This window comes from Lepus europaeus, chromosome 22 (genome assembly GCF_033115175.1).
Source record: "Lepus europaeus isolate LE1 chromosome 22, mLepTim1.pri, whole genome shotgun sequence".
Taxonomy (NCBI): domain Eukaryota; kingdom Metazoa; phylum Chordata; class Mammalia; order Lagomorpha; family Leporidae; genus Lepus; species Lepus europaeus.
In genome coordinates this window covers 33791995-33816589 of record NC_084848.1, presented here as the reverse complement: position 1 = coordinate 33816589, position 24595 = coordinate 33791995, and the positions used below count along the sequence as shown (strand labels likewise).

The 24595-nt window shown below is 47.4% G+C and overlaps 1 protein-coding gene across 1 annotated transcript in view; it reads left to right on the top strand.

Moving 5' to 3' along the window:
* The window catches only part of ARG2 (arginase 2), a 35275-nt gene extending 10741 nt beyond the window's left edge, over positions 1-24534 (top strand). The window contains exons 3-8 of the mRNA XM_062181771.1: positions 12192-12369; positions 17276-17435; positions 18184-18278; positions 18762-18866; positions 20235-20371; positions 24202-24534. Coding sequence (XP_062037755.1) covers positions 12192-12369; positions 17276-17435; positions 18184-18278; positions 18762-18866; positions 20235-20371; positions 24202-24407 — 881 coding nt within the window. The 3' untranslated portion in view covers positions 24408-24534. The remainder of the gene's footprint in view (positions 1-12191; positions 12370-17275; positions 17436-18183; positions 18279-18761; positions 18867-20234; positions 20372-24201) is intronic.
* Positions 24535-24595: the final 61 nt, after the last annotated feature.

Here is a 24595-nt window from a genome sequence, read left to right as displayed (position 1 = left end):
AAACGACAGACACTTCACGATTCCATTCACTTGGGGTCTCTAGAGACGGTAGAGTGGTGGTTGCCGGGGGGGGGGGGGGGGGACTTGCAGGAGGACAGTGAGGAGTTACTGCTCCATGGGGACAGGTTGGCTTTGCCAGGTGAAAAGTTCTGGAGGTGGTGGCGGGGATGGCTACACAGAGGTGTGGAGGTACTGTGTGATGCTACTGAACTTCCCAGGGAACAGTTAAGATGGTAACTTGTATGTGTATCATCACACTTTTTAAGAAATTAAAAACAGAATTTACAAGGGGGCTTCAGAAAGATCATGGGCAATGCATGTGCTCTTTTGAGTCCCTCTTTCCAGAAACTTCTTGAAGTCCCCACATACTAAGAGCAAGGATGGATGGTCACTCGATGATTGGGCTCCTTGGGGACGCGACAGCACTATGGATTTGGAAAGTTCTTTCTACCCTGTTTCGGCATGTTGTTTTGAACTGTAAATAAAAGTGAGACTTAAGAAAGGTAGCATAAGATGTGTTCCAAAGTCGTGGAGGTGGTGGAAAGCCCCACTTCCTGCCATTTAGAACCTGCACCCTGGCTTGGCCCAGACGGCTGGGTTCTCGGCTCTGACCAGGACTACGGCTACTTGGAGCAGCGCTGCCTGACTGTGAGCGGTTTCTTGTTAATTTTTTGAAAGATGCAGTGAGAGGGAAGCACAGATATTCCATCCACTAGCTCACTCCCCGAATGGCCCAACGGCTGGGGCTGGGCGAGGCTGAGGCCAGGAGCCAGGAAATTCTCACTCGTTGGTGGCAGGGGCCCAAGCATTTGAGCCATCATCTGCCTTTTCAGGCACATTAGCAAGGAGCTGGATTAGAAGAAGAACAGCCAAGACTTGATACGGGATACTGGCATCCCAAGAGGTGGCCTAGCCCACTGCGCCACGTCAGCCTCAAAATATGTGGTCCTGAACTCCAAACATTTGCTTAGTGTCTTCATCTTCACCTTCCTCATGGTGGCCCTTTGAGATATTTTCCCATAATCCTCAAGTCTGTTTTTCTTTTTTTAAAGATTTGTTTACTTGAAAGGCAGAGTTAAAGGGGGAAAGGCACACACACACACACACATCCACATATCTTCGATCCTCTGGTTCACTCCCTAAATCCTAAATGGCCTCAACAGCCAGGATTAGGCTAGGCCAAAGTCAGGAGCCTGGAACTCCATCCGGATCTCCCACGTAGGTAGCGGTTCCAAGTACCTGGGCCATCTTCTGATGCCTTCCAAGGCACGTCAACAGGGATGCTGGGTCAGAGGTGGAGGAGCTAGATCCAATGTGGATGGGCCAGGACTCGAACCAGCACTCATGGGATGCTAGCATCGCAGGCAGCATCTTAACCTGAGGCCCACCCCCAGTCTGCGGTTTTTTTTCCCAATCCAGTGTGAACTCCCTTCCTGTTGTCTCCTTAATTAGTTGCGTCAACAAAGCATACCCTCCTCCAGTCTCCTTTTTTTTAATTTATTTATTTTTTATTTTTTTATTTTTGACAGGCAGAGTGGATAGTGAGAGAGAGAGACAGAGAGAAAGGTCTTCCTTTTTGCTGTTGGTTCACCCTCCAATGGCCGCTGCGGCCGGCACATCGTGCTGATCTGAAGCCAGGAGCCAGGTGCTTCTCCTGGTCTCCCATGGGGTGCAGGGCCCAAGCACTTGGGCCATCCTCCACTGCCTTCTGGGGCCACAGCAGAGAGCTGGACTGGAAGAGGGGCAACCGGGATAGAATCCGGTGCCCCGACCGGGACTAGAACCCGGTGTGCCGGCGCCGCAAGGCGGAGGATTAGCCTGTTAAGCCACAGCGCTGGCCAGACTCCTTTTAAGATTGCAAATCGGAGTCCAAAGGTATGATGGGTTATGGAAAACGGATCATCTCCCTCTCAGGTAGAAGGTAGAGGGATCCAGAGCTGTTTGGGTGGCTCTGTTTCTTGAAGTTCAGGTCTAGATTCTTGTGTTACTGCAAGGCCTCCGGCTTGCTGGCAAAGTTCCCTTCCCCAGTTGCTGCAGGGCACCTGTGCTTATCCTGTTGGCCAGAACTGGTCATGTGGCCACTTCCACTAGAATTTAGTTTATTTTACATCATGTTCCACTTAAACATCTTGTCTCTGCAGAAGAACAGATAGTGAACAATTAACTTTCAGCCACCTGAGGGTACTCAAAAGCTTCGTGGAAGAATAGAATTTAAAGATAAGCTGATTTTGGTGCAAGAAAAGTTGAAATCTATGCTGGATAAGGGTTCTCCAGAAAGTTCTTGAAAAATGAGTATTAAAAATTACACGTGGCTGGCACCACGGCTCACTTGGCTGATCCTCTGCCTGCAGCACCGGCACACCGGGTTCTAGTCCTGGTAGGGGCGCCGGATTCTATCCCGGTTGCCCCTCTTCCAGGCCAGCTCTCTGCTGTGGCCTGGGAAGGCAGTGGAGGATGGTCCAAGTGTTTGGGCCCTGCACCTGCAGGGGAGACCAGGAGGAAGCACCTGGCTCTTGGCTTCTGGCTCCTGGCTTCGGATCTGCACAGCTCACCAGCCGTAGCGGCCATTTGTGGGGTGAACCAATGGAAGGAAGACCTTTCTCTCTCTCTTTCACTGTCTAATTCTGCCTGTCAAAAAAAAAAAATTACACATGGCTTTGAAAACTTTTTAATTTTTATATGACAGAGCAAGGGAGCTGCTGTTTGCTGGCTCATTCCCTAAATACCCACGATGACAAAGCCTGGAGCTGGCAACCCAGTGCAGGTCTCCTATGTGGGTGGCAGGGACCCAAGTACTTGAGCCATCACTGTTGTCTCCCAGGGTCTCTATTAGCAGGAAGCTGGGATCAGGAGCTAGAGCTGGGATTTGAACCCAAGCACTCCATTAAGGGATGCCCATGTCCTAGCTACTAGGCTAAACGATTGCTCCCTCAAAATATTTTTGCGAGGGCTACACCGTGGCACAGTGGGTTAAGTCACTGCCCGTGACACCAACAGAGTGCCAACCGGAGTCTTGGTTGCTCCACTTCTGATCCAGTTCCCTGCTAATGTTATCAGGAGAGCAGCACAAGCCTTGAACCCTTGCTTCCCATGTGGGATACCTGGCTGGAGCCCCTGGCTGTTGTGGTTTTCCTTCCGTGTGGTTCATTTGTAAAGGAATTGATCTCACCTGTCTATAGGGTTTCTGTTGGGGTTTTGCGTTCACATCCCCAGATGTCCTGGGACATTTGTCTTCCCTGTTTCCTGTAAGCAGGTCATGAGATCCAGACCCCTGATCAGGTTCAGGTTTGTGGGTTGGCTGTTGGCAATTCTGCATCAGAAGGCGGCAGTGTACACTTCCATCTGTGATCTTATCGGCCACCAAGTGTCACCTAGAGTTGACCCGTTCACGGTCTCCATGTGTTTTCAGTGGGATCGACCTAACGCCTCAATGCCAGCGTAGCCAAATGTGAACTTAGCATCTCTTCCACTCCCTTCCCAATCTCTAGCCAAGCCAGAAAGCAGAAGGGCAGGCCTCTTGTCTTTCCCCCGTGCCCCTCCCTGCTGCTGTCTGCCCTACTGTTTGATCTAGCACCCCGTGGAGCTCCAGGCCTGTCCATTCCCGCACTGTTCTGGGTGGTCCGTCTGAGATGCACATGAGTCACCACTTCCTGACCTGACAACCTTCGCAGCTCCCCAGTGCATCTGGGCCCTGCCTGTGTCCTCTTGCCTCATCTCTCCAGCCCTCTGCAAGCACGCTGGCTTTGTTCTGCAAGGCTGACGCTACCGTGTGCCTCTCTGGCAAGCACTCCTCCTTCCCCTTTCCTTCTTGGCTCAGATAGTGCCTCTTCTGAGAAGTCCTAGCGCTTCCTTTCCGGGTCCGTTCCCACCATACCCTATGCCAACGGTGGACTATTGGTTTTCCACCTGTCTTCTCCCACCCGTCTGCTCCGTGAGGCTGCCTCTAGACCTTGTCTCTGGGTCCCTCGGACTGAGCGGGGCGCTGGGCAGCACACAGCAGCTTTTGTTGGGACCAGAGTGGGCAGAGCTCACTCCTGCAGCCTCAGACACATCCTGACTCCTGGGACACCCCCCCCCCCCCCATTATGAGTTCTTTTCTCTCAAAGTGATTTGCTGGAAACCACGTGGTTTCCCAGATATTTAAGAATGAATGCTTCCTAGGGTAACTTTCTCATTTCCAACTTTAACTCTTGCAAGGCGACTGGCTATCAGCTGGCAGATCCAGGCTAGATGCTAGTGGGATAATAATGAATGGCCAGTTATCGCCCCTTTTTGAAACATGTTTTAAAGCCAGGGCAGGACTAAGGCTGACTTCTGGTCACTTCCCACAGAGGCTGTGTCATCCCTTCAGAGACAGAAGCTGAGGGCTTGGTTTCAATAATTCAGCCTTTGAATATATTTACCTGTCGCTCTCTATTAATGACCAAACTCTCGTGGTGTCTGAGGATATGTGAAGCGTGTATGGGAATGCTCGGATGTGAGAAAATGTTATCTTCCTGGCTCCCTCTCCCTTGCAGAGAGAAGAGAATAGGAAAGAGGCGGAAACCCCTTCCTCTGTGACCTGGGTTGAGTCCCAGCAGGGAGTGAGTGGCCTTGTGGCTGTGCTAAGGGAAAACTGTCCCTAGGGACTGCTGCAGATTCAAGTTGTGAGTGACAGCTGGACTCTAAGAAGATTTATTTTTACTTATTTGCAAGGCAGAATCACAGATTTCCATCTGCTGGTTCACTCCCCGAATGGCTGCCAGGGACAGAGCTGGGCCAGGCCAGAGCCAGGAAGCAGGAACTCCATCCGGGTCTCCCATATGATTGCAGGGGCCCAAGCACCTGGGCCATTCTCTGCTTCTTTCCCAGGCGCATCAGCAGGGAGCTGGAGCAGAAGTGGACAGGCAGGACTTGAATGGCACTCTGATTATGGGATGCCACAATGCCAGCCCCTGAGGGCTCGGCTCCTGACGAGCCGTTTCAGTGAGATCAGTGGGCTTAGAGTAGTACTTTACCCCTAAGTTGCTGCTCTCTCTCTGGTTACATACTGGAACAAGGAAGTTCTGTCATTGTGTTGACACTAGTAGGCCTTCGGTGTTCAGAGCCGCTCAGCAGTCTTGTCCTACTGACTTAGAAAGCCAGCAAAATCCTTCTCTTGCCTCCATCCTGCCTGTGCCAGAAGCAAGCCGCTCAGCTGCCAGTCGAAGAAACTGCCCTGGCTCAATAAGTGGTCCAGAGGGCTGGCATGGGTGTGGGTCAGAGGGCCACCCGTTCCAGAGCTCATCTTTAGAAGATGACACCACCTGATCGCCTGGGGCCAGGACAGATGTAGCTGGAGGACCAATCAGTAGAAAATGTAACTGATGTTCCAGGTCCGCTGTTGCTGTCTTCAGCTAAATCCTCAAGTATGGTTTGCTTTGGTTTGGTTTGGATTTGTTAAAACTCAAGGATCAGAGTCATGCTAAAGCATCTACTGACACCATGTTTATGTCTGCTCCTGAGATTAACTTTGGTGGATGTAACACAGACAGATCCCGTGACTGGCCTGGATCCTCAGGTCCTGTCCATCCTGGAGCCCCCAGTGCCGATCTTTGCCTCTCTTCCTCAGTCATGGTCTTCGCTGCCTCCAGGAGCACCTGCCTGGGGCGGAGACAGGAGATACGGAGCCGGCCCCATCTCCTCTGGGACGCTGAAGAAGTGTCTGCTTCCTGGCTGTGCTCTCCTGCCCTAATGCACCTGGTTTCCTCTGCAGACAGGGCTAGGGGAGCAAAGCGCTGACTTGTGGATCGTTCAGAACACCTGGTTCTTGCGGTTGTACAGCCTGTGGACATGAAATGCCCTAAGTCTAGATCTCTGCATCTTGGTGGTGGTATCCCAATGAGTGCACCTCGGTGACAGTTAACAGAGATGTTAGAGATGAGACAAAATTCTGGTCCGAATTACTACTGCGTTTTTCCAGGTTTAGACCTCCAGTAATACTGCAACTGTTCTCAATAAGCTGGTGTTGCAGGCTCAACTTTGACATTCTAAGGATTAGCAATGCATCCCTTTAAATGACCAGGAATTCTCTTTACCTAGTTCCACATACGGTAGCTGAATTTGTAACTTTAAAAGCCATCGGTACCTCTCGGCAGGAAATGAGATCAGTCTTTTTCTTCAGGTTTCATGCTGTTACAATCTGTGACAAGTCCTGAACATTTCCGTCCTGAACCAGCCGCACACTAAGAGGCACCTTGCTTTTCTCCTAATCTGTTACTCTGCCCATGCTCACTCTCAAGACGGCCACTTTCACGCCCAGCTTTCTGAACCTGCTGAGTCTCGGTAGCAACCGGAGCCACCTGTGAAAGTCAGCACGGTAGTAAGAATGGGGTACATTGATGCTGTGGGAAACTCCTGCTCATAACACTGTCTTGTGTGGGTCTCTAACAAAAGGGTCATTCAAGCTTGCCCTAAATAGCTGGAGCGATTTGGCTTGTGGAGTTTCCTCTGTCACGTGTGGACAGTGGTGCCAGTGGAGGATGAGGGGGCCGACAGGCGTCTGTAAGGTGCCCAGCATGGCGTGGTGTGATGTGTGGCAGTGGACACCTATGACATCCCGCTTTCTTTCCTGTCCCTGGCATCTTTCTGGGACTCACTCGCTGGCCCCAAAATAGAAGTGCCAGTCATAGATACTGCTAAGGTCGGGCAGGGCTGTTTTGATTCCTTCCCCACCGCCTGGTTGCATCATTGTGTCATGTACCTGTGTTCTCTTTCCACTGGAGTCCGGAGAGGTTTATCAAGGCCCAAGGCAATGTCTGGGCCGGGAAGAGCGGAGTAGTAGTTGGTGTATTTCATTACCAGACTTGAGACAGGACTAGTGAAGCTGTGCCAGTGTATAAACAGCAAGTGAAAAACAAGAGCCCTTTCAGACTGGTGCCAGATCTGACATGAGAGCTTCCTTGGTTTCAGGCTCATCTGATCTTAGAAGAAAGAACAGCTGTGGAATACCAGGTCCCACCGGCCCTGTATTTGCGGATGCATTGGGCTGAAGCAGAACTGGAAGGCACAGCTTCCTCAAGTGTGACAGGCAGACACCGGGGTTCCCTCCCTATCAGTGCTGGCTTGCATTATGGCTCCAAGAGTCTAAATCAGTGAGCCCATTGCTTATGCCCCATGGACCAGAAGTTGCCCTAGTGTTGTGGCCAACAGGGCCCCCAGGCGGGCTTATTCTAGGCTCTTGTGTACATATGTAAAAGAATTGAAGTAGATGTAAGGTGTGCAGGAAAGCAGAATTTATTTTTATTTTTTTAAAGATTTATTGTATTTGAAAGGGTTAGAGGGAGAGACAGAGAGCTCTTCCATCCACTGGTTCACTCTCCAGATGGCCACAACGGCCGAGCTGCGCCAATCTGAAGCCAGGAGCTTCTTCCAGGTCTCCCACATGGGTGCAGGGGCCCAAGGACTTGGGCCATCTTCTGCTTTCCCAGGCCATAGCAGAGAGCTGGATTGGAAGTGGAGCAGCCGGGACTAGAACCAGCGCCCATATGGGATGCTGGCACTGCAGGCAGCAGCTTTACCCGCTACGCCACAGTGCTGGCCCCAACAGGATTTATTTTTAAAGGGATAGTATACACTCAGATGTGAGAGTGGACAACCTCTTCATGAGGAAGAAAGGATGGCTGCCCCCACCAAGCTAGGGTCATCCCTTTATAGGGCAGGAGGTGGTACGCTAATTGAATATTCAAGTAGGGCAGAGTTTGGGGGGCATGAATACCACTGGCCTCTGTCCCCCTTTTTGGGGGGAGGGGAATCTCGGAAGTTTCTTGGTGTTTTCAAATGGGGCTGCAGCATACACGTCATCCCGGCACCTTGGGCGTGATGGGGAATGGGTGTGCTGAGCCTGCAGCTGTGTTGCGTCGGCATGAAGGGGCTGGGGTTGGTGCAGTGCTGGGCTGCAGCACGGAGCCTGCTGGCCGTCTCCCAGCTCCTCTGCTCTCTAGTTCCTTGCCTGCCCACATCACCGGCACTCTGATAAACCAATACCTTTTTCTTTTTGTTAGGAAAAGATTTATTTATTTATTTATTTATTTATTTGAAAGTCAGTTACACATGAGAGAAGGAAAGGCGGGTGTGTGTGTGTGTGTGTCTCTTCCATCTGCTGGTTCACTCCTCAGTTGGCCACAATAGCTGCAGCTGCGCTGATCCAAAGCCAGGAGCTTCTCAGGCTCTCACATGGGTGCAGGGGCCCAAGGACCTGGGCCATCTTCTTCTGCTTTCCCAGGCCACAGCAGAGAGCTGGATCGGAAGTGGTGCAGCCGGGACTCGAACCAGTGCCCACAGGCGGCGGCTTTACCCGCTACGCCACAGCACCAGCCCTAAACTAACACCTTTAATGTTACTCAGTTTATCCTACTCTTGGAAAAAATTAACCTCCCATCAGCCTCCCTTCTCTCTCAAAAAACTAGTCTACTGGTTACAACTCACGTTCTCAGCAACCTCATATCACATTGTTCTAATATTAAAACATTTTATCTAAGGGAGAGGGGGAGATGAGTGAGCTGACTTACCCCTCAACTACTCAGAGTGGGGCTGCGCCAGGAGCTGGGAACTCAATCCAGGTCTCCTGTGTAGGTGGCAGGGACCCAACCACTTGAACCATCACTTGTGGCCTCCCAGGGTTTGTACTGATAGGAAACTGGAATTGGGAGCAGGACTAGAACTCAGACCCAGGCACTCTGATATGAGGTGTGGGCTTCCCAAGTGGCTTTGTGACAGCTCTGGCAAAGGCCCACTCCACTACTCAAACTTTTCATTCCTATTAAGTTGGCCAACTCTAGTCTTATGGGTGTCTCAATGCTGTTGGTACAGTGAGCACTGGAGGAGCAAACTCCTGAGAGCTACATCGTGATGATATAATGCATTTGGCAATTCAGCTCTGTAATGAACTAGAACAGTTAAAAAAACAGTAAACACTGGTAATCCTGGAGCAACCAAGGTTTCAGTGTTTTGAGTTGTTAATTACTTAAAGGGTTACGGCATTAGAATTAAACAGTCCTTGTTGGGCCAGAGTTTTTGCCTATCCACCGAAATCCACATTCTGCCTCTTCTGGACATAAGCTAGATCTGCATTTGCTGGCCAGTGCCACATGAGCAGGGGCAATGTGCCCCTTTAGGCCACCAATGCTTTCTTCCCCTCTGCAGCTTTGAGCCTGGGAAGCCCTAGCCTTAGCCACAAAGCCCTAATCACCAAAGCTTCCTGCTGACCTGGAATGCCTGTCCTGGGTGTTCGACTTTGGGGTGGGCGTGCTGCAGCCGTGCGTCACGCGTCACGTTTACACATAAAAGTCTGTGAGAGAGCAGTGTGTGGGGAGCAGGAGGGCTTTCCACCATTACATATTCAGTTTCACAAATAATTCCTGTTGCCAGTAACGAGGGTGGGAAACAGCAAAACAGCCCTGATAATAAACTTAGCTTGCTGTAGGAGTCGTCACCTGACACTTACAATTATGGCAGCTGCAGGACAGATGGAGTCCTGTGGGGTGGGCTGGTTGGCCAGGCCTGTCAAGATAGTCCCTCAGCTCTGCGGGTCCAGGAACACAAGGCTTGCTGTGTGCAGGGGTCGTCAGGTGTGCAGAGCCTGAGGCCATGCTGCATAAACCCAAGTACCCGTGCATAGCTATGTGCAGCAAATAGTTCTTCTAGCACCCATGGGCTGGAAGCTCTGGTTGGCAGGAAGGCATCTGGGAAATAAAGCAAATAACCAGGGGCTGTGTGGTGATGGTGAGAAGGAACCCGAGTAAATGGGGTTGGATAATCTTGGGGGAATCCACCATCCAAGCTGTGATTCATTTGGTGAACAACCCCAGGGCAGGGTTGCACATTAACTGACCAAAATCCTTTATAAAACTCTCCTTTGGAGAGTTTTGACCATGAGACAACCAGATCTCTGGTGACTCCTTTTTAGGCTTTGTGCAGCTTTCTTCTGATAAGTGTGACAGAAGATGGTACTCTGCTAACTTGTCTTTTACTTATCAGAGTTTATATCTTAGTATCTGTGATTGGACTTGAGTGTTCCCCAAGTTCTAGTACTTATCTTATCACTTTAATTTCCTGCATTTCTTATTGGTCATGTGTGGTTTGGCAAGTTCAAGTACCTGGAAAGTGGTTCTGAAAAGTTAATATTCACATAATTTAATTAGATTATAAAATCTTTCATGACTGTAGATCTAAAAATATGACAACACCGCAGACATGCTCTGGTGTCTTCTATCTAGTGAGGCCTCAGTGTTGATCTGGTCTAAGGAGACTGCTGATAACTGTGGAAGCAGGACGCCCTGGGATGAGCTGCACTGTGCTAGATGCGCCCCGTCCAGGAGCGTGTCGTCAGCAGAAGCAAGACCTGATGGTGACTTGAAGTTAAAGCTGCTTTTCCCTGACGTCCAGAGTATCCTCCCAGATTTTAAGACTGGTGAAGTCTATTATGACTTGCACCTTTTTTCATGTCTTAAGAATATTTTTATAGATGTTTTATTTGGTCATTTTTCTCTTGGTACCCCATGTCTTTGGCCTGTTGTCATATTCTCCCACCTCCTCCCTCCCATTCCCCCTTCTTATTTATTTAGTTCTCGGGATCTTTTCTGGTCTGGGGCCTTCCATATGATTATTTCTTACAATGCAATGACAAAGACTGCAGCTGTAGGTGTGTCTTTCCTTCAGTCAAGAACAGGATAAGCGTTTCTATTTTGCTTCTAAAATTCCTTTTGGTAGCAGTCACCTGCTTGGGTTTACGTTCCTTATTATTGCTTCTCAATTTGTCACATTCCTTTAGAAGTTTGGTTCTGGACTCAGTTTGGGTTCAAGAGTTAGAGGTCAGTCTGATTTAAATTCATGATGAGTCCCATGCTGGTTTTAACCCTTTACGTCCCATCCTTCATATATATACATATATATATATATATAGACACCCATAAAAACTTTAACTGAGCAATAAATATACCACCTACTACTCTGAAGTACTGTTTTTAGAATTCTTTTTTTTTTTTTTTTTTTTAGAATTCTATTGAGAAAAGTGATAGGTGAATGATTACAGCATTTGAAAATTTAAAACTCACTGTGACAGTGGCATAGCTATACTGCAAAAGCTAGGGATATAATCAATGATAACATTTCCTGATAATTCAAATCCCTTTTTGATACAGCTGAGTTATTTATACGTCTACCTAAAAGTAGCAGCCAAACTGGGTAGGAAAATATTCAAAGCTCTCAGAATACTTATTAGTTCTTAATGTGCTGGAATCGGGAGGGATTCTTTGGGAGACAAAATATAGTAAATACAAACTCTGAAGCCAGCTGGCCTAGGTTTAGATCCCCGATCTGGCACCTAGCAGCTCTGTGTGACCTTCAATTTTCTCACTTATGAATAGGCATATTTTAGTGCTTTATACAACTGTCCATAACATGAGTAAGAGTTTGTTGAGGGGCTGGCGCTGTGGCATAGTGGGTAAAGCCACCACCTGCAGTGCGGGCATCCCTTATGGGCATCGGTTCGAGTCTTGGCTGTTCCACTTCCGATCCAGCTCTCTGCTATGGCCTAGGAAAGCAGTAGAAGATGGCCCAAGTGCTTGGGCCCCTGCACCTGCATGGGAGACCTGGAAGAAGCTCAGGCTGTGAGGCCATCTGAGGAGTGAATCAGCAGATGGAAGACCTTTCTCTCTCTCTCTGCCTCTGTGTAACTCTACCTTTCAATGAAATAATCTGTTGAACAGACTAGTGCTTTGGATGATGTAGTTAGGTGAATGTTAAGATATTTCCCTTCTACAGTGCTTTAGGTTCTCAGATTTACTTTTTATTTAAGAAACAGTGTATAAGAATTTGTGTTTTTATAGTAAGTTCATAGTAAATTCTTCAAGTCCTATTTTTTCTTGGTATTTTACTTCCACCGTATAACTGGGGTATCTGAAGTCCAACTGCTACTGATTTCATGATTGTTGGCTAAGTCAATTAAAATCTCTGGGTTTCACTTTCAAAAGCCTAGGTTCTTTTGCAGAATGGTGTTCCCAACAGGATCCACCTCTAGGGGTTGCTGGGAGGAGCCAGATGATCCTGCTGCCGTCATGGGCCACTCATTACAAAATGAGTCTGTCCGCGCTTTGCCACAAGTGACTACTTTGGCCCAGGCCTGTCGCAGTTGGAATAGCACATACAATTCATCTGTCCTCGTTTGTTTTCAGGCTGCCGTCTAAAAGACTATGGAGATTTGAGTTTTACTCCAGTCCCCAAGGATGATCTCTATAACAACCTGATAGTGAATCCACGCTCGGTGGGCCTTGCCAACCAGGAGCTGGCTGAGGTGGTTAACAGAGCGGTGTCGGGTGGCTACAGCTGTGTCACTGTGGGAGGTGATCACAGGTAAGCTGGGAGCCTAGTGGAGGGCTGGCTCACAAGATGCTTTGACTGTCCCTCAGATCCTCTAGCTGTTTCTTCACGTGGAGGAAAGACCCCATAGAAAACTTAGGGTATGATGTACAAGTATATAATAGCATTTTGAAAAAAGATTTATTTATTTGAAAGGCAGAGCAAGGGAGGGGAGAAGAATCAGCTCTTCCATCCACTGGCTCACTCCCCAGATGGCTGTAATAGCCATGCCTGGATCAGGCTGAAGCCAGGAGCCAGGAACTCCATCCAGGTCTCCAACATGGGTGGCAGGGGTCTCAACTACTTGGACCATCTTCCACTGCTTTTCCAGAAACATTAGTGATCACAAGCAGTGGCTTAACCTGTGTGATAGCATTTTCTTTTTAAACTACTTTGAGGGGCTGGCACTGTGGTGTAGCGGGTAAAGCTGCTGCTTGCAGTGCTGGCATCCCATATGGGCACCAGTTCAAGTCCCGGCTGCTCCACTTCCGATCTAGCTCTGCGATGGCCTGGGAAAGCAGCAGAAGATGGCCCAAGTGCTTCGGCCCCTGCACTGGAGAGACCTGGGGGAAGCTCCAGGCTCCTGGCTTCAGATTGGCCCAGCTCCAATCATTGCAGCCTTTTGGGGAGTGAATCTGGATGGAAGACCTTTCTCTCTGCCTCTGTCTCTCTGTAACTCTGCCTTTCAAATGAATAAATAAATCTTTAAAAAAAAATCTCTTTTGAAAGAGACAAATGGGGAGCTCTGATCTGCTGAATCACTCTCTAAGTACTTGCAACTGTTCTGGGGCTTGGCTGGGATGAGGCTGGGCCTGAGAATTTGATCCGGTGTCTCATGGAGGTGACAGGTGCTCAGTTACTTCAGCCATTATGGCCACCTCTCAGAGTCTGCATTAGCAGGAAGTGGAGTCTGGATCAGAGCCAGTTATCAAATCCAGGAACTCTGATATAGGGGGTGGGCATCCTTACTGGTCTTAACCACTAGGCCAAATGCTTACCCCTACAGTAGCATTTGTTTTTTAAAAATTGTTTATTTGAAAGGCAGAGTGGCAGAGAGAGGGAAAGAGACAAACACATCTTGTACCTGCAAGTTTACATCCCAAATGCCTGCGATAGCCAGGGACAGGACAGGCAAAACCAGGGAGCCAGGAATTCTATCAGAGTCTCCCATGTGGCTGGCAGGAACCCATGTGCTTAGGCCATCATCTGGTGCCTCTCAGGCACATTAGCAGAACCTTGTACCAGAAGCACAGAATTAACTGGGACTCAAACCAGGCCCAGTAATATGGATGCCGGTGTTCCAAGTAGTATCTTAACCTGCTGCACCAGAACGACCCGCAATAATAGTATTTTTATGCCCAAGATGATGAGCTACTGAAACACAGTGGGTTTTCCCTGTACAACATGTTGTATCCACAGCAAGAAGATATGCTGTATTTGTGCGTATCTAGTGGAAAGGTTTCTTAGGTCTTTCACTTAGCACTTCTGAAAACTTGGCAGTGCCCATCAATAGGCTGAATGTAGGCATTTTTGTTGGCATTTCTGCAGATTAGTTTGTTAAAGATTCCCTCTTGGCATGTCAAAAGATTTTCTACCTCCACAATATGTCTCCTAGGTGATTAATGCAATCCTGCGCTCCTTGGTCTCTTAGTCGATCAGTGTGTACTTTATCAAGCACTGTTCTGCTTTCTCAACAGTACTAGGGATTGTGGGAAACTGATCTATTAGAACTAGATGAAATAAGTCCATATGGAATGAGGGGGGAAAAATCTCTTAATACTGAGTTCTACAGAATTTGAGAAGGGATCAGGAAGACTTCATAGGGGAGTGTGATCTGAGCCAAGTGATGATTTTTGGTAGACGAGGCATTGAAGTAATGAGTACTTCTTACATATTTTATTATCATCCTAACAATGCCACGAGGTAGATGTGGTTTTATCTAATACATTTGTTAGACAACTTATCCAGGGCCTATAGCCAGGAAGTAGCAAAGTGGGGAATTCAAATCCAAAGTGTCCCCCATGGCAATGAACTTCCTTTTCCAGATCCAATTTAGCAATTTCCACTGAAGCTCTCAGAGGTTTTCAGATCTCTAAATAGAAGTCAAATCCTTGTTAGAACTGGAGAGGCAGGTAGATTCCTCATTAGGAATACAAATCAGGCACAATAAGAGTGCTCAGACCCGGCTGCAGGACTATTGTCTCTGGAAGTTTACAGTCTTTCTTCTGATCAAGTCTCATCCCCTGGGGATCTCTTAGCAATGTGATTACCACAGGCCTTGGTTCTTTTTTTGCCTGCAGCTATCTGTACTGTAGCCATGTGCTATAGTTTGGATAACTGAGTGTGCCTCAAAGTCCCATGTGTTAAAGGCTAGGCCCCCAACATCTTATGGTACTGGTACTAGGGGTGGAAACTTAAAATTCAAATAAGGGTAGGGCCTTTGGGAAGTGATTTGGTTGAACTAGATTAAACCGAGCACAGCCCCAAGGGATCGAGTCATGGTGGCTTTTCAAGGAGATCACAGACTCAGATGATGAGCTTGCTCCCTCTTCCCACTTCCTGGCTGATCATGTATTCCTTACTCTGCATACATTCTGCCAGTTAGTACCCTCAACAGGTGTCAGACCAATGAGATACCCAATCTTGAACTGTCAACCTCCAAAAGTGTGAATCAAAACAAACCTCCTTCTTTCATAAGTAGCCTGTGTCAGGGATTTAGTTAAGCTAACCAATACACCGTGTTACTATTTGCTTATTTCCTATTCAATGCTAAAAACTAGGCAATCGAAGATTCTAAAGAGAAAGGGATAAGTATATAACTTGAACAACTGTTAAACATTTTAAAGGAAGAGATTTTGTAGGTTACTGCTTCTTTTACATAGTAAGTATATACTGTCACCTTAATCATCAAACGAGCTCTGATATTATCAGGCTAAAAGTTTTATTTCCCTACCTTACAGAAGGGGAAACTGAAATCCAGAGGAATTCAGTGTCTTTTATCACACAGCTCTTCCTGGACCAAAACTCCAGTCCACTGCCTTTAGTGTTAGATGGTAGTACCCCTGAAAAAGGCCCAGTGTGGGGGACATGGATCCTAAAATGCTACCTCATGCTATGTGGACCAAGGAGGATGGTTGCAGTTAGTTCCTAAATTGCTTAAGCTACATTTCTTATCCACGTCCATGTATTAGCTTCTGTTACAATACCTCAGGCAACTAACTATACAGAGAAGATTTATTTATCTCACAATTTTTGGAGATGGAAGTCCAAGATAAGGTGGCCCCTTTGGTTGGGTACCCAGCAGCAGATAGTGATGGCAGAGCTCACACAGAGGAAGCATCACAATGGTGACCCAGGAAGCAAGGAGGCTGAGCCAAACTCAGGCTTTGATAATAACCTTCTCGTGCAAATTATCTTCTGAGGGCAAACCCCCCATGACTGAAGGACCCCGCTACTAGGCGTACCTTCTAAACAGCATAATAGGGTTCAACATCACCACCTTCCTCCCATTATTTTAGGACTTTGGGGTTCAAATATCTAAGACTTCAGGAACCAAATCACAGCAATCTAATTCCTTGGTTACTAGGAAGATGGACAGCTTGCTAATGTAGACCAGAGTCCAAGGCCAAAGAAAGGCAAAAATAGACACTTAAAAGATGTTTGAATATTAATGCTAATATGCAACCAAATAAACTTGTGTTATTCAGTGTTCTAAGTAATCTTTGATTGAGTTTTCCTGTTGCTTTCATATCTTTACAAGCCATTTCAGGTTTAAGAAGTATCACATAGAAGCTTCCTTAAAACCTGTAATGCTTTCTATTTTTATCCTTAAAAAGTTAATATAATTCATTGTTAGTAAGGTAGGTCTTCCAGGTCTCCCTTAATATGTTGTAAAGACTCCTCATTTTTAGGGGCCAGCAATATGGTGCCAGCATCCAAATGGGTGCCAGTTCGTGTCTTGGCTGCTTTACTTCTGATCCAGCTCCCTGCTAATGTGCCTGGGAAAGCAGCAGAAGATAGCCAAGTTCCTGAGCCTCTGCCACCCATGTGGGAGACACAGAAGAAGCTCCTGGCTCCTGGCTTCAGCCTGGTCCAGCCCTGGCCATTGCAGCCATTTTGGGAGTAAACCAGCAGAAGGAAAATATCTGTCTCTCCCTCTCTCTGTAACTCTTTCAAATAATTTTTTTTTTAAAGCCTCATTTTATTTGAAAGGCAGAGTGACAGGGAGACAGGACTTCGATCTGCTGGTTCACTCCCCAAATGGCCGCATGCATTGGAGCTGAGCCAGGCTTGAAGCCAGGAGCCAAGAACTCCATCTGGTCTCCAGTGTGGATGGCAGGGGTCTGGGTAGTTGGACCATCTCCCACTGCTTTCCCAGGCACGTTAGTAGGGAGCTGGACTGGAAGAGGAGCAGCCAGGACTCAACCAGCTCTCTGATATGGGATGCCACTGTCCGAGCACCAGCATGACCCACTGTGCTACAACGCTGCCTCCCCACCCCACCCTCCAACATGCTTTAAGCACTAATTTTTGCTGTTGTTGAGTTGCTGCTTATAGACCACATCATTTAACTGGACTTCATTCACTGAACAAATACTTGGTTCCTTTTCTAGGACAGGGCTAATGGATGACAGTAGAAAGATTTGGAGGCAGCACTCACATGTGTCAGGGCACACTGCAGGGCAAGCATCAATCAGCTTTGAATCTTAACAGCTGTACATCTTGTGCCCTCAAACTTGCTCAAGGTTAACCTTTGGGAACTACAACCCCCAGGACTTTTGTGTCACCCAAACCCAGCCTCAGTCTAGCCCCCGACTTTGCCCTAAGGACAGAGTGTAAGCTGTGTAATGCTGATGTTTGCCAAGCAGAGGACCTTGAAGATTGTATTTGTTCTTTACAGCCTGGCAATTGGTACCATTAGTGGCCACGCCCGGCACTGCCCAGACCTTTGTGTTGTCTGGGTTGATGCCCATGCTGACATCAATACACCCCTCACCACCTCATCGGGAAACCTCCATGGCCAGCCAGTGTCATTTCTCCTAAGAGAACTACAGGACAAGGTTAGTGGACTGAAATAAAAAGCAGGGTGAATGACTTACAGGGTTGTCCTGGGCCTCTAGGGGTCTAGTTCAGGAAGACTTTGGTGAAGGGTGGGTTGAGTGTAGCTCACTGCTCCTTCATTGGTCATTAAATGCTATTAAGGGCCAGCCAGTCTGCTAGATGCTAGGGGCGTGAGATCACAAGGACAGGGTCCCTGTTCTTAGGGGACTCAGTATCCTATAAGAAAGGCAGGAGAAGATAGTAGCTGTAGTGATTGCTACATCCACAGGACTTCCTGGCTAGAGCTCCTGGGCCACCATGTCAGACAGCTGGGTCTAAAAGACAAGTAAGATCAGGACTGCCTGTGGGTAGTGTTTTCCTGAGCTGTTTGTTTGGAATATACTGGGAATCCATGCTAGGCACAGACTAGAATCTGCACTAGGACCATACAAATTTGTGATGTGGGGGTTGGCAGGTTGAGGTGGCAACTGAATTAGCTCAATAATGTTCACAAGGATGGAGAAGGGGTATGCAGCAGTACTCATGCTATTTAGGTTACTTAATGGGAAAGTGAGGCCACCTCAGGAGAGACTGTTTTATTCTTCTAGAGAAAGCTGCCCTTTTCCCACTCCTGTCAGCTCTCATTCCCAAATCAGGTATTTTCCCTGGACACATCCTGTGCATAAGATGAGAGTGCAGACTGTATACCCTGGGAAGAATTCACGCCTAAGAATTCTTGATTAATCTTGTTCATTCCCCTCTTCATAGGTACCACAACTCCCAGGATTTTCCTGGATCAAACCTTGTATCTCTTCTCCAAGTATTGTGTATATCGGTTTAAGAGACGTGGATCCGCCTGAACAGTGAGTTGCTGCCTTAGGATTAAGCCTTGGGTCTGTCTGTACTAGCTACTTATGTTCCTGTTGGAAAGGAACATCATTTAATGCTTAACTTAATGGGCTGTAAGTCATTATATAAAGGTAAATTTCTCCTAAATGTACATTTGTTACAAATGCTGGTGCAGCAGGTTAGGCTGCTGCTTGGGACTCTGCGTTGCGTACTGGAGGGCCTCGTTCCATTCCTAGCTACTTTGCTCCTGCATCTGATCCAGCTTTCTGCTAGTGTGCCTGTGAAGCAGTAGATGATGGCCAAGTGCTGGGTTCTGCATCTCCTGGGAGACCCAGAGGTCCTGGCTTCAGCCTGGCCTACTTCTGGCTCTTGTGAGCATCTGGAGAGTGAACGGAAGACATTTCTGCCTCTCCCTGTCATTCTGCCTTTAAATAAATACATTTTTTAAAAAGAAATGCTATTGAAGGTAAGGACTCTTCCTTCATCTCTCACCACAGTTTTATTTTGAAGAAGTATGATATCCAGTATTTTTCCATGAGAGACATTGATCGGCTTGGTATCCAGAAGGTCATGGAACAGACGTTTGATCTCCTGATTGGCAAGTAAGTAACTACAATGGATGTCTACTTCTCCATCCCAAAGGGCAATGGGGCAAACTCCCAACAGGCAGTACGCTTTAGCCTGTCCTTGAGAACAGCTCTGCTTTTAAAATAAAAGCAAAACATGTATATAGCAAAACTTCAGGTAGTTCAGAAAGGCAGAATATGAAACTCGGGTCATTCTTCCTCCTGGGCTCCGGGGAGTGGCTTCCTTTCAGTTGCTGACTGGATCCTCTGTCTCTCAGGCGTTTCTTTTTATCTCCACTGTAAAGCTTATCTTTTGATGTCGGTCCAGCTGTCCCATTCTTACAGTCTTGCTATTGCTTCATTTGAGTTTTTATATCAAGTAAATCCTGGGAGCATAGAAAGATGGCAAATGAGGCCGGCGCTGCGGCTCACTAGGCTAATCCTCCGCCTTGCGGCGCCGGCACACCGGGTTCTAGTCCCGGTCGGGGCACCGATCCTGTCCCGGTTACCCCTCTTCCAGGCCAGCTCTCTGCTGTGGCCAGGGAGTGCAGTGGAGGATGGCCTAAGTCCTTGGGCCCTGCACCCCATGGGAGACCAGGATAAGCACCTGGCTCCTGCCATCAGATCAGCGCGGTGTGCTGGCCACAGTGCGCCTACCGCGGCGGCCATTGGAGGGTGAACCAACGGCAAAGGAAGACCTTTCTGTCTCTCTCTCACTGTCCACTCTGCCTGTCAAAAATTAAAAAAAAAAAAAATTAAATTAAATTAAAAAATTAAAAAAATAAGAAAAAAAAAAGATGGCAAATGAATGCTAAAAAAAAAAAGCTTCAGTCTCTGCTTCTGGGTGATTAATGTCAGAACTGTCATCTGTTAGTATGTCATTTCTTAATTAAGCTGTTAACAAATCAAGTTACTTGGCATGTAGATATTGTATGCTAGTTTCAGCCACTGGAAACCTGGGTTAAACTTAACTCAGAAGATAAGATGCAGACATAAAATCAGAATTAAGTCCAGCTGCTGTTATCTTAGAGAATAACTGCAACTAGAACCTAGATCAAGCCAACTTAAATTAGAATGTGTCAGGCCCCAGTGAAACATGGAAGTGAGGAATTCTTTCTCCTGACAGTTATTAATGTAAAAGGTTCCAATGCCCAGGGTAAGCCAGAAATATACAGTTTGAGGCATGTGAAACAGTATCACAAAGTGGTATACAGAAGCAAATATGATAGTAATAGGATTATTAATAGTAATTAATAATGGCCAAAATTAATAGGAAACCTGGAAATAAGCTGTAATAGCAGCAAAGTACCAGGACCAACAGCAACAAACGTAAGGTGCTGAAACCATGGGAAGAATGTGCATCCCAGCACAACTGAAGTATTCTCATATCCTCTTCCTTTCCAGAAGACAAAGGCCAATCCATCTGAGTTTTGATATTGATGCATTTGACCCTACACTGGCCCCGGCCACAGGAACCCCTGTTGTGGGGGGGCTGACCTATCGAGAAGGCATGTACATTTCTGAGGAAGTACACAATACAGGTATGTAGCAATGAAGTCTGAAGCCTAGTAACTATGATGTAAAGACGCTGAAGTCTCCCAGCTGCAGGCGATCTTTTCTAACACTCCGTGCCACTGCAGACTTTTCGTTTTTGAGCTTTTATAGATAAAAATCCTAAGGCTGGCCTAATAAAGGATGTATTTAGAGTCATGTTTGAATCTGAGCTATATCAAAAACTCCTATGTCTTCTTGAACACTTTTTTAAGATTACTGATTTGAAAGGTGAGTGGCAGCTATCTTCCAGCTGCTGGTTCACTCCCCAAATGGTCACAACAGTTGGGACTTGGCCAGGCCTCAACCAGGAATAGAATTCCATCGGAGTCCCCAACATGGGAGGCAGGGACCCAGGTGCATGGGCCATCATCTGCTGATATCTCAGGCACAAGAGCAGGAAGCTGGATCAGAAGCAGAGAAACCAGGATTCGCACTAGTGCTTTGATATGTGATGCAGCAGCTTAGCCCACTGTGCCACAGCACCCATCCCTACTTAAACACTTTACTTTTAAAGATTTATTTTATTTGAAAGGTAGAGAGAGACTTTCCATTTGCTGATTCATTCCCCAAATGGCTGCAATTGTTGGAGCTGGGCAGATCCAAAGCCAGGAGCTTCATCCAGGTCTCCCACATGGGTGCAGGGCCCCAAGCACTTGGGACATCCTCTGCTGCTTTCCCAGCTGCATTAGCAAGGGGCTAGATGGGAAGTGGAGCAGCTGGGACTTGAAAAGGCACTCTACTACGGGATGCCAGTGCTGCAGACAGTGGCTTAACCTGCTACGCCACAGCACCAGCCCCAAATACTTTTTTTTTTTTTTTAAAATATTGATTTACTTGAAGGCACATAGGGAGAGATCTTCCAGCCACTGGTTCACTCTCCCAATGGTCTCAAGGACACCCCTAAACACTTCTTTTAAAGATTTATTTCAAAGGCAGAGTTAGGGAGAGACTGAGAAGTCTTCTATCTGCTAGTACACTACCCAAATGGCTGCAACAGCCAGGACTAGGCCAGGAGTCTAGAATTCCATCCAGGTCTCGCATGTGGGTGCAGGGGCCCAGGTATTTGGGCCATCTTCTGCTGCTTTCCCAGGCACATTAGCAGGGAGCTGGCTCAGAAGTGGAGCAGCTGGAACTTGAATTGACACGCATGTGGGCTGCCAAGTGGTGCGTGCAGGTGGCAGTTTAACTTGCTGCACCACAGCACGAGCCCTTTAAACATTTATTTATTTACTTATTTATTTTTGACAGGCAGAGAGAGAGAAAGGTCTTCCTTTTCCATTAGTTCACCCTCAAATGGCCGCTATGGCCGGCGCACTGCACCGATCCGGAGCCAGGAGCCAGGTGCTTCCTCTTGGTCTCCCATGCGGGTGCAGGGCCCAAGGACCTGGGCCATCCTCCACTGCGCTCCCGGGCCACAGCAGAGAGCTGGACTGGAAGAGGAGCAACCGGGACAGAATCTGGCGCCCCGACCAGGACTAGAACCCGGGGTGCCGGTGCCATAGGCAGAGGATCAGCCAAGTGAGCTGTGGTGCCAGCATCTAAACACTTCTTAAACCCAGTGGTGAGGTTCTTGCCACCCACATGGAAGACCTAGATAGCATTCCTGGATGCTTTGGCTCCTACATGGGCCTTTTTTAATCAACAGCCAAGAGCTTGGTTTACTGGAAGTTGGGAATTTAGAATTATAGCTGGTCTAAAAATTTGCAAAGTGGACTGTATCTTGGATCTTTTTATGTAGGATTAATATCCTATGAGGGTACTTAAAAAAGTTTTGTGGAAATTGGAATTAAAAGGTATTTATTTTGTGTCAAGAGCTTTTAAAATCCATGCATACAGGAGAGGTCTTCAAAAATGTATGTTAGGAAAAAACAATGCATGATTTCATAATATTTTATACCAAAATCTTTTCCATTTTTTTCCCTAAATATTTTGAAGTACCCTTGAACTATGCTTATTTGATAGGAGCTTTAATAAAGGCAGATAGGTGAGCATTTGGCACCCAGAATCCCAGCTCCACTCCTGATTCCAGCTTCCTGCTAGTACATACCCTGGGAGGCAGCAGGTGATGACTTGAGTAGTTGGGTCCTTGCCATCTACACAAGAGACCTAGAATGTGCCTCTTGACCCCCGGGAATTTAGGGGAGTGAACCAGCAGAGGGGAGCTGTTTCTCTCTCAACTAACAACATTAGGTGACTGGCTGACACAGAGCCAGTCTAGGGTAGGCACAGAAAGGATAGAGGTAATTACAGGGTAAACACAGAAGGATAAAGCACATATTTAAAGGTTAGGGCTACAGGGAGCCCTTGACTTGTGAGAAACTGTCTCCCTGACTCTGGAGCCTGCTAGAACCGAAAGCAACACAGAAAAGGAGACAGTGTTGGTCCATCAGATCGGATAGTGGCCAGTCTAATTCTGAGTCACAATCTTAAAGTGTTGCCAGTGATCCTATGTTTAGTGAACAGATTCCAAGAGTTCAATGTCACACTTTGCTTCCAATAACCACTCAGAGCAGGGGTCAGGCCTTGGCCTTCCCTTCCCTCGCTACAATATTTTATTCCAGAAGACTGTCACAACACTGTCGGCTAGATACACACAGCAGTTTGCTTAAACTAATTTAAAGGGTAGCAGTAGTCTGGAATCAGGTAATACATTAATAGCACGAACATTCTGATTAGTTTTAAGATATGTTCGGTTTAGCCAGTGGAAATCCAGAGTGACAAATCATCAGGGACACAGGTCCATGTGCAAGAAATGATAGGAATGCTACCGTACCAAGCCTGCTCATTCTAAGTTCACACAGTACACTCGTATGCACTGCTAACGAGGGAAGACACTCTGACACTGAATGGATGCAATGGCACTAAGCAGTGGGGAATGTCTGGCCCATCTGGCAACGACAGATGGAACTCAAAAGTCAACAACTATACAGCAGGTTAAATTTTAGGCTGATAATTTTGTATGGCCTGCGAATGATGTTATAAATATCCAATGGTCCTTGGCAGAAAAAAGGTTCCTCACCCCTGTAATAATGTATTGTCAATAAACCATTAGGGACACCTAGCCATGGTTCTAGACTTTGATGCTACCCTAAATACTCTGATACTTGTATTTTTGAACAGTATTTGTTCAAATTACTCTAGAGGTAGATTAGCTTTACCCAGAAAACCAACTAAACGTAGGAAGTAGAACATGTAGGGTACAGAGGACAGGTCTAGATAGGTTCTGGTCTAACCTTTCCTTCCCCTCAGCGTACCTCAAGCCAAAGGAATAGTGCTGGGAACTTTGGCACCCGTCTGCAAAACCTCATAGAAGGTAACTGGAGTCCAAATTAAACACATGGCTGAATCCCAACCAAGTGCAAGATACTGGATCAGTCTGCTAGGAGAGCCTGCACTTAGAGCTCAGGCCTGCAGGGGTGAGAGTAAGGTTTGTAGTAATGACCGTGGTTCAGGGCACATGGCCTGGTGCTGTAAGAGATACACACCACTGAGTTCCCAGAATGAGATTTCCTCTGCCCTGATACTTCGAGGGCATCTGGAAGGTTTTTGGTCATGCTGGAAACAGCACACATTTCCCCAACAAGCAGGTGAAACACCATTCTGTCCCCCTTTGCTTATTCAGAAAGCCTAACGGCTACACTACTACGTTAACAGAAAAAGAATGATTTATTTCCTTAAAGTCATGGCCAAGAGGTGACTTTACAGTAGAAAATGCTTCTCGTTTTCCCCGGGCTTTTCTTCCTGCCCAGGCGCGATGACCCGCATGAGAGTGGCAGCCAGGGGACTTTCTGAGGTTCTGTGCACTTTGCTCCCCCAGGGTTGCTGTCAGCACTGGATCTGGTTGAAGTCAATCCTCGGCTAGCTGCTTCAGACGAAGAGGCGAAGGCTACCGCTAGCCTGGCGGTGGATGTGATTGCTTCAAGTTTTGGTCAGACAAGGGAAGGAGGACACACCGTCTATGAGCAGCTTCCTCCACCCAGCTCACCACACGAATCGGAAAATGCAGAGCGCGTGAGAATTTAGGAGACACTGCACTGACGGTCTTTCACAACGGGCATTCCAGAACCGCAGCCATTTGAGGGGACAGACTGACGGGGCTGTCTGGGTCAGCACTGCCTTAATGAGCACGTCTGTGCATTCTCACAACGGTACAGGTGCCCCTCTGCATTTTGGTGACCAATAATCCTACTGCAAATGTATTTTTCCCAGTC